Below are 9,659 nucleotides of genomic sequence, written 5' to 3' on the forward strand. Positions count from 1 at the left end.
TTTTGTAAAAATGCTTTTTCTCATTGTTAAATGTACTAAACACCATATCTCTAACAGTAATATACTGTAATATTTAACAGTAAAAATCTTTAATTCATGCAGCATTTATAAAATATTTTCATGTCAATCATATGGCAGAACAGCATTTCTTTTGATGGAAAAACTGTATTTTTCACGGTAAAATATGGAATAAAATGTCAATCTTAAACGTGAAATCAACAGTGCTAATATCATTTTACCATAATATTACAAAAATTTGCACCGTATTTATTACGGTAAAGTTCTGGCAACCACAGCTGTCGTTTTTTTACTGTAAAAACAACATTTTTTTTTTTTTTTTTTACAGTCTAGCTACTGAAGGGCAAAGCAGCTGATTCATGGTAACTTGTTGACTCGATGCAAACATTAGTATTTGCAAATGATGGAAAATAATGGACTAAACTCTGCCAAAAATCACCCAGCAGTCAAAACTAGATAAGGGATAAATCAATGAAATGTCTTTGAATGGCTGATGACATCATTCAGGTAGTTGACCCTGTGACACGCCTGCTCTGGTTAATGTTCACCTCACACTCTGACAACATCAATGCACAAAGGTCACTGATGAGAAAAGGAAAGGACTCATTTGTTCCTGACATTCACAGAGAAACAACCAGCGGATTAAAGTGGAAGGAAGACAGAAGTATTTACCATGGTCTCCATCACAGAGTTCCAGAGTAAGTCTTTCAACAGTTGTTCTCTTCTAAAGCGTTAGGGTGAAGCTGATAGAGCAGAGCATTGGTCGGATTCAGGATACCACCATTTGCTTGTGAAATGAAATCTCCAGATAAAAGACACAGGATAATAAAAGAGTATAGTATATGACAAGGTCACCACTGAGGGAGATTCACTTTCTTCTTTTTGATCAGTCCAGGTAACTCATCTATCACAGAATCAGCACTGATATAATATCTGATATATAATCTACACTATATTCTCTGTACTTTTTCTGAAAATTAAAACTATACACAGTAATTGCATAACTTGAGTCAGAACCAAGGTTATTATAGATAACGAAAACTAACAAAATAACGAAAACTAAAATTGAAAAAACATCTTGTTAACTGAAATAAAAATAAAAAAACGAGAGTTTTTAAAAAAACGATTAGTAACTGAAACTTTATTTTGTGGTTACAAAACTAACTGGAACTAACTAAAATTACAATGAAAATGTCCTTCGTTTTTGTCTTTGTCAACTTTTTCCATACATAAACTTTTTTGGTTGATATGAAATCTATTTCATCTATCTGGTTAATAAGACAAAGGAAATAAAGGAAACATTTATTGTGACCTTATTGAATCTCGCACCCAACAAATACCCGATTACAAAAAAACTAAAACTAAAAAAAACTAAACTAAAACTAGGCATTTTCCAAAAAATAAAAACGAATTAAAACTAGCAAACACACTCTAAAAACTAATTAAAACTAACTGAATTTGAAAACAAAAATTGACAGCGAAATTAAAACTAAAACTAATGAAAAATCCAAAACTATTATAACCTTGGTCAGAACACATCAAACCCTGTGACCTTTGTGTAAATGTTTAATATGGTCTAATGAATGATGATGTCTTATGGATTCCTCAATAGCTAGACTCTGTAAGGCTAAAAACAGAAATTATCATCACACAAATAATGTTTCCTCTCCTTTAAATGGCTAACATTGTTTGTCTGTTTATTGTAAAATATTCAAACCTGCTCATCTCTGCAGTTTTTATTTAGGTATTCACACACACACACACACACACACACACACACACACACACACACACACTCGTCATTCACATGCAAATCATTACTGTTGTAGTTATATAGGCACATTCTTGTATTTTATACTTATTTATTTGCACCATAGGAAAGGACAATTACAAAAAACAGAAATGAAATAAGAATAGAAAGTGCAGGAGAGGTTAAAAAACCCTATATGGGCTTATAAAAAGCACCTCCCCAAGAAAGTATATGAAAATTCAAAAATAAAAACAACAATAATGAGAGAAAGCAACAACAAATAACAACAAAAAGAGAGCAATACAAGTGCCATTTATAGCACACATACACAGAAAAGTCAGAAATAAAAACATGGGTATAAACGTAAAATACTTGTATTAGAGCATGGGTCTCAAACTTGCGGGGCACAGGCCAATTGCGGCCCTTGTGACGATATTTTGTGGCCCCCATCTTGATATGAAAGTTTAATGTGAGTTTTATATGAATGGCACTTTACCGTGTAGTGTGTGAAAGGTCCCTTTAATTACTTTTTTTGTGGTAATTTTGTGTCCTTTTTTTGTAATTCTGTGTCTTTTTAAAATAATTTTCTGTCTTTTTTAATAATTTTGTGTCTCTTTTTTTGGTAATTTAGTGTTTTTTCAGTAATTTTGTGTCTTTTTTGTTTTTTTGTGTCTTTTTTTTAAAATAATTTTGTGTCTTTTTTAGTAATTTTTTGTCTTTTTTTGTCATTTTGTGTCATTTTAAGTAATTTAGGTTTTTTTCTGTCATTTTGTATCTTATTTGAATAATTATGTGGTTTTTTTTGGTAATTCTGTGTATTTTTTGGTCATTTTGGGTATTTTTTTAAAGTAATTTAGTTTTTTTCTGTCATTTTGTGTCTTTTGGGGGTAATTCTGTGTCTTTTTTGTCATTTTGTGTCTTTTTAAAGTAATTTATTGTTTTTTTCAGACATTTTGTGTCTTTTTTGTAATTTTGTGTCTTTTTTTGGTCATTTTGATACTGCCTTCAGCGGCCCCCAGGTAATTTGAGTTTGAGACCCCTGTATTAGAGTGTGTGAGTATATGAGCATGCATAAGAGATAATGATCCAATGACAACTATACTGGAAAAGAAACTATTAGGAGTCTAGGTTTAACAGGTAAGCTTTCAGTCTTAACTTAATGGAGATAGTTTAACCACATGAATATGAGAATTCCTGCTGTATGAAGCTTCTGTAAGCAAAAGAAAACTGAGTATGTGTAGTAGATGAAGTTTATCAGTGTCTCTTGTGTTGTAAGAATGGAGAGTTAACTGTAATAAATTAATGAAAAGATTTGAACAACAAGATTTGGGCACCTTCTTTTTTTTATCCACCAAATGAGCTAAACACTTTGACTTTGTCTTTTTTTCCATGTTCTCACTGTGTATGATTGACTTTCAGAGATTGGTGTTGGGCTGATGGGATTTGGTTTATTCTTCCTGCTCTTTGGGGTGCTGCTGTATTTTGACTCTGTCTTGCTGGCCTTCGGGAATGTGAGTAATCTTCACACGTGCTCTGTGTCGACATCTCACCTTACTATCAACATCACTGGCTCATATTCACATTCAAAACCAGTTTACACCTTTATGGGACAATGCATCACACATGTATAAGTAGGGACTATAGCAACAAACAAATGGAGTGCAATTAAAAGTGCATTACTGTATTTCCATTTGAAGTGTAGCCAAGTAGAAGTATAATATAACAAGTATATACTGTATTCAACTACACTGCAAAAATGTCCCGAAAAAAACTGGCAGCTGTGGTTACCAGAATATTTCCGTAAAAAAATACATTATGTCAACATCTTTACAGAACAACTTGTAAATTTTACATCCTAAAACTGTCGGGGTTTTTTTTTAAACTACATTTTAAAGTTGTAGATTATACCGTCCTTTACTGCTAATTTAACAGGCTGATGCTGCTTATATACTAATTATTTATGCAAAATTTTCATGCAGATTTAGTTTATTGTGCATTGAATACCAGTAAATTAACATTCAGTTATTATTTGTTGTACACTGAATACCAGTAAAATGTACAAGTTGTTCTGTAAAGTTGTTTACATTTGTACTGTATTTTTTGCAGAATTATTATGGTAACCGCAGCTGACATTTTTTTTCTGTAAAAGCAACAGAATTTTTTTACAGTGTACATTACTAAAGAAAAACTAAATTACTTGTGTACAAATAGACACCAAAACACCAATAGTGGCTTTTGTGTCTATTTGATTGGAATTACTGTATTTGGTAGCTAAAGATATTGTTTTATATTATTGCTGCAAAATGTTGGAAAAAAACAATCACAAAAGTCCCTTTCCATAAAAAAAGGATAAAAAGGATTACCACATTATCGCATTATGAGTAACACTTTACAATAACCAACTAAGTGATGTTTATAGAGGGTTTATAAACCAATTATTAACCATTTACAAAGTGCTATACATATTTAATCGTTAAATGTTTTCAACCAATTTCTTAAAGGTATATGAATAATTTCAAAATCATTAAAATACTTAATATGGTGTTAAAAATGTTATAATGAGTGCAACTAAAACTTGTTAATGGTAAAGTAACTAGAAACTTACATAAATATACCATCTATTTGCCATTTATAAATTATTTAGTTAGTTAAAAATTAATAAATGATGTATTTACCATTCTAAAGGGCCTATAAACGGTTTATAAATGATGATTAAACATTAATAAACTATCTGTTTACCATTTATAAATGATGGTTATTGTAAAGTGTTACCACATTATGTTTTACACTGGGTTTTTTTAATCTGGGTTGTACATGAGTATTCCCTGATTTATTCAAGGGAGCAGAGTAACAATAGATATTAAGATTAAGATCCACTTATTAATCCCACAACAGGGAAATTCAACCTCTGCATTTAACCCATCCCTTTACACATGGGGCAGCACATTACTCAAGGGCACCTCAGCCGTGACTTGTCAGCCCTGTGATCCGAACAGGCAACCCTCCATTTACAAGCCAGATTATTTTACCTCTAGGGTTAGGGTTAGGTTATAGGATATAAGATATAAAACACAGGTCAAAATAAATACCGGATAAACGGAAAAAATCAGATTTTATTATTAACAGAAATTGATATTTTCAAACTGTACGGCAAACTTTAAGCTACTTCTGATACAAAAACTGGAGGAAGCTATTTTAATTAAGAAATGAAATCAACAACACAACAAAGGGACTCACTAGAGGGAGATATAGCTATAGAAAAAAACCTAGGTCATGCTATATAATGATGGATTAACAGCAGACGTTTATATAAAATGTATTGATATTCTTGCACCAGGATTACTTTAAATGTATCAGGATGACGTACGTAGAGGGCACATACCAATCAGTACAAACAAGTATGAAATCAGCCGTGATAATAAAAAAATAAAAAAGTGTGTCTAACAACAAGATAAAAACAGTAAATCTGAGGGAAATGATCTTGCTGCATTAAGATTATTAAATCTAGAAATAAGCATGTTGAACACTTAAAATAAGAAATTAACTCTTAAAACAAGATAAATTAAAGCTGCAAGCAGCGATGAACTGGTCTGAGCAGAGTGCACTGCAAATTATTTGTTTCTTACCAAGATAAAAAAAACTTTTAGATTTCAAGTGTTTTATAATTCATCTTGTTTTAAGAGGTCATTTCTTATTTTAAGTGTTCAACATGCTTATTTCTAGATTTAATAATCTTAATTTAAGAAATCTTGTCAAGTTAAATTATCTGTCCATGCAGCAAGATCATTTCCCTCAGATTTAGTGTTTTGGTCTTGTTTTTAGACACACCTTTTTTTGCAGTGTGGTAACTATAGACCAGTATCTTTAATCAACATGGATAGTAAAATATTAGTAGAGATTCTTGTAACTAATTGATAATGTTTTACTTTGTTTGATCCATCTGGATCAAGTGGGACTCATCTGATCATTTCCGCAGATTATATGGAAGTTAAGAACAATGCTTATAATGTGGCTGAATTTAGGTTCCTCCTACATGCTTTAAATGAGTTTGGTTTCTAATATTAAAGGTGTCCATACTTAAGGATAAAAACTGACACCTAGTCACCATCCTAAGTCCTTGTTAATGTAATGTTTGGATTTTAATACTGGTCTCCTCATCATGATTTGGAACTGAAACTTAACTTTCATGTGGTAATTATTTGGAATAATTCACCTGAAAAGGTGTAGAAATAGATGATGGTGGAAGTTAAAATAAATGAGTTAAAATAAAAGGTTAATTAAGTTTGTAAATAGGAGATTAATATCTAATTAAAACATTCATAGTGTGAGAATGTGTTTGATATTTTCTCACATATTTTTATTTGAATGCCAACATATAGATTCTGTTTCTGACTGGTTTGACGTTCATCATTGGCATCAGGAGGACAGCCCACTTCTTCTTCCAAAGACACAAGTTTAGGGGATCTTTGTTCTTCTTGGGAGGCATTTCTCTGGTGCTGTGCCGTTGGCCAATCATTGGAATGCTGGTGGAGATTTATGGCTTTGTGCTTTTATTCAGGTAAGTCCAGTTAGGTTGGCAAATAAAACATTTTTCAGTAAAAAATATGTTTGTGGAGATACTAAAGGTCTGGTTGTATTATTACACCAATGTTGTCTGTTTTATTTGGAACACCATGATGTGAAAAATAGATATAAACTAGAAAATTTCTGAGGAGATTTTGATTGTGTGCTTGCATCTGGACCGTTATTCTCGTGGCTTATCAAAAGGGGCGGGGGTTAAACAGGAACTCTCTGCTGAGTATACAAGTCTGTACGACAAACGGTTCATAAGTTATGGAAAAGGGGGCGTGGCAAATCAAAAGAGAATAAGAAGACATAAGCCTGCAGAATAACAATTAGTGTGCTTTTGCAAGCAAGCACACAAAATAAGCCTGCAAAATAACAATTAGTGTGCTTTTGCAAGCAAGCAGACAAAATAAGCCTGCAAAATAACAATTAGTGTGCTTTTGCAAGCAAGCACACAAAATAAGCCCACGAAATAACAATTAGTGTGCTTTTGGAAGCAAGCACACAAAATCAGCCCGCAAAATAACAATTAGTGTGCCTTTGCAAGCAAGCACACAAAATAAGATTGTGGAATAACAATTTGTGTGCTTCTGCAAGCAAGCACACAAAATTAGAGAATGCAATTTCTGAGGAAAATGTGGTGTGAATGCTGGAGGCTGAATCTTTGACACTACTCTGCCACACTGGCTTGAAAGAGTCAGAAAAACTGAAGTAGTAGGATCAAATAATATGAATGCCATTGAAAATTTAATAACAACAGTAATGTATTTAGATGATTTTAAGGGTTTTTGAAAAGCTAACACTACACTGCAATGCTGGCTTGTGAGTCAGAAGAGGCTGAAGTAGTAGGAATCGGTAGTAAAGTGGGAATGGGTCTTATTCTACGTGGGCTCCGTAGGTTGAAGCTATTTTTTTTTCAGAATATTTTACAGCTCCTCTCCACTCTCAGCTCTGAACATTCCATGCAATACACACTAATGTAAAAAGATGAGAATGGCATTTTTTACTAATAGTCAGATGGCTTAGCTAAATAAAGGGGACAGGCTGGACAAAAGCACCAAATTTTTTTCCACATGCTCTCTATCACCATAGTTTTTAATTTTTGATAGGAGCCACTTCATCAAGATTGTGGATTGAATATCACTAGATGATTATTTGATCAAATAGGTATGTTCATTTTCACCCAGACAGGTAGGCCTTCAAGTGCTGCAGCTTTTTTGACACCAAGATTGACCTCTCTAAGTGACTTGTAAGATATATTGGTTCTCATAGACTTTATATGGCTCCAATCCACAATCTTGATGAAGTGACTCCTACCAAAAATTGAAACCTATGGTGATAGAGAGTATGTGGAAAAAAATGTGGTGCTTTTGTGAAATGGGATTTGAAAGACGTGCAATGTGCAATATTTAAAGATTGAATGTAGTTCCTACATGAATGAATGAATGAATGAATGAATGAATGAACGAATGAATGAATGAATCAATGAATGAATGAATCAATGAATGAATGAGTGATATGAAAAAACATGAATTCGTGTCAGATTTGAACATTTCGTCCAGAAAATGTGGAATATTTGGGAAAGGTTGAAAGGTAAAAATGAGGAATGACGTAGCTGGAATGTCTTTCAAATGCCTCCAGCATTCACACCAGTAACCTCCCCATGCAGTAAATGAGTTATAATCCACAATACAATCAGTACAACAACAGTAACTGATAGTCGTTTAGTTGATAGTCAATGTTTTTAATCTCTGTCATCTCAGTAATCCTCTGTATCTCACACTATAAATGATCACATTAGTTCGTAATAGATGCCATGTTTTGCATTTCTAACTGCTAAAGCATGACAGTAAAAGACCGTAAAATGATAAATGGGTTTATAAAGTTTCAGTAACAATGAAACACCGTATATGTATATATCAGCCAAAACAGTATTTTTTACTTTTTAATTTTTTTTAAATACATTACTCCACTGTTAAATACACTGGCACCATGTTGGTAGCATAATATGTATTGTAAAATATATATATATACACATATATATACAAGCCATCATTTTTGTATTTCTTTTTTGTAAAAATACTTTTTCTTACTGTTAAATGTACTAAACATCATATCTCTAACAAAATTATACTGTAATATTTAATAGTAAAATATTTAATTCATTTGGCATTTATAAAGTATTTTCTTGTCAATCATATGGCAGAACAGCGTTTCTTTCGATGGAAAAACTTTTAATTTACGGTAAAATATGGAATAAAATGACAATCTTAAATGTGAAATCAACAGTGCTAATCATTTTACCGTAATATTAGAAAAAGTTGCACCGTATTTATTACAGTAAAGTTCTGGCAACCATAGCTGCCATTTTTTTTACTGTACAAAACAACAGGGTTTTTTTTACAGTGTGCCAGAAATGTCAGAAAGCAGCCTATGTTACAGAGAGGGGTTTTCCCATCACACTCTCATGTTTCTCCTGTCAGGTCCTTCTTCCCCATGGCCTTGGGGTTTGTGCTGTCAGCTGTGAAAATCCCTTTCCTCGATGCAGTAAGTTTTGTTCTTGTTATACGTACCTTAACCCTCTGAAATCTTGGGCTACTATGTCTTAACTTTGACTTGATCAAAATTTTGAACCCAAAAGAAACAAAGGAAAACGTAAAATCTGATCTTGAAAATGATGTTCCAATACACAGAATTTTAAATGTTGCAAATATGAACACAGGTTGCAAATATAACATATAAGAGGTACAATGAGGATAATATCTAGTTCTGTATTTTTATACTTAATATGTTTGACATTATCTCCAATTTTATATGGCTGAATATCATCAAAAAAAATCTGGTATGGAGTTTCAAGCCAGAACTTTAGAGGGCAGCTGATGGCAAGGCTTGACGTTGCTTCATTTTTATGTCTTCACGTCATGAGGGTTAATATACTTTAACAAGGTTTTTTATTATTGTAAATAATAATTAAATCTCTTTCTGTTAGTTCTTCCCCAGCAGCTCCTCCATGGTGTAAGCAGAACACGTTGCAGAAGGGAAGGAAGCTTGATGCCCTTTGACTGTTGCCTGTTCATATATATATATATATATATATATATATTTACAATGTACTGTATTGTGTGCCATATAGGATTACAACCAATTGCCAAGCAGTGAGAAAATAAGTTGCCAGAAAGCTACACCAACTTAAAACTTAAAACAGCATTTATTAAAATCTTGCATTTGTACAGCATGTTATACATTTAATGTATTGTTTTATCGGAATCAATAACGTTTTTAACTTATCAATAACCTTGTTAGTATCTTGTTGAATATAATAAAT

At 32.4% G+C, this 9,659-nt stretch overlaps 1 protein-coding gene across 1 annotated transcript; it reads left to right on the plus strand.

Annotated features, from left to right (window-relative positions):
• Nucleotides 1-594: 594 nt before the first annotated feature.
• On the plus strand, nt 595-9,613 carry golt1a (golgi transport 1A). Its single transcript, XM_059329837.1, has 5 exons — nt 595-716; nt 3,188-3,279; nt 6,148-6,326; nt 8,818-8,881; nt 9,324-9,613. Exons 1-5 carry the CDS (start codon nt 692-694, stop codon nt 9,351-9,353), a joined length of 390 nt encoding a protein of 129 aa, XP_059185820.1. The 5' UTR covers nt 595-691; the 3' UTR covers nt 9,354-9,613.
• Nucleotides 9,614-9,659: the final 46 nt, after the last annotated feature.

The sequence above is a fragment of the Centropristis striata genome, chromosome 3 (genome assembly GCF_030273125.1).
Source record: "Centropristis striata isolate RG_2023a ecotype Rhode Island chromosome 3, C.striata_1.0, whole genome shotgun sequence".
Taxonomy (NCBI): Eukaryota; Metazoa; Chordata; class Actinopteri; order Perciformes; family Serranidae; genus Centropristis; species Centropristis striata.

Excerpts from the sequence above, each read along its gene's own strand:
- golt1a (XM_059329837.1), top strand. The coding sequence starts at position 692 with ATGGTCTCCATCACAGAGTTCCAGA. Across the intron at positions 3,280-6,147 it reads TCTTGCTGGCCTTCGGGAAT|ATTCTGTTTCTGACTGGTTT; the intron begins GTGAGTAATCTT and ends GCCAACATATAG. Across the intron at positions 6,327-8,817 it reads GGCTTTGTGCTTTTATTCAG|GTCCTTCTTCCCCATGGCCT; the intron begins GTAAGTCCAGTT and ends TTCTCCTGTCAG.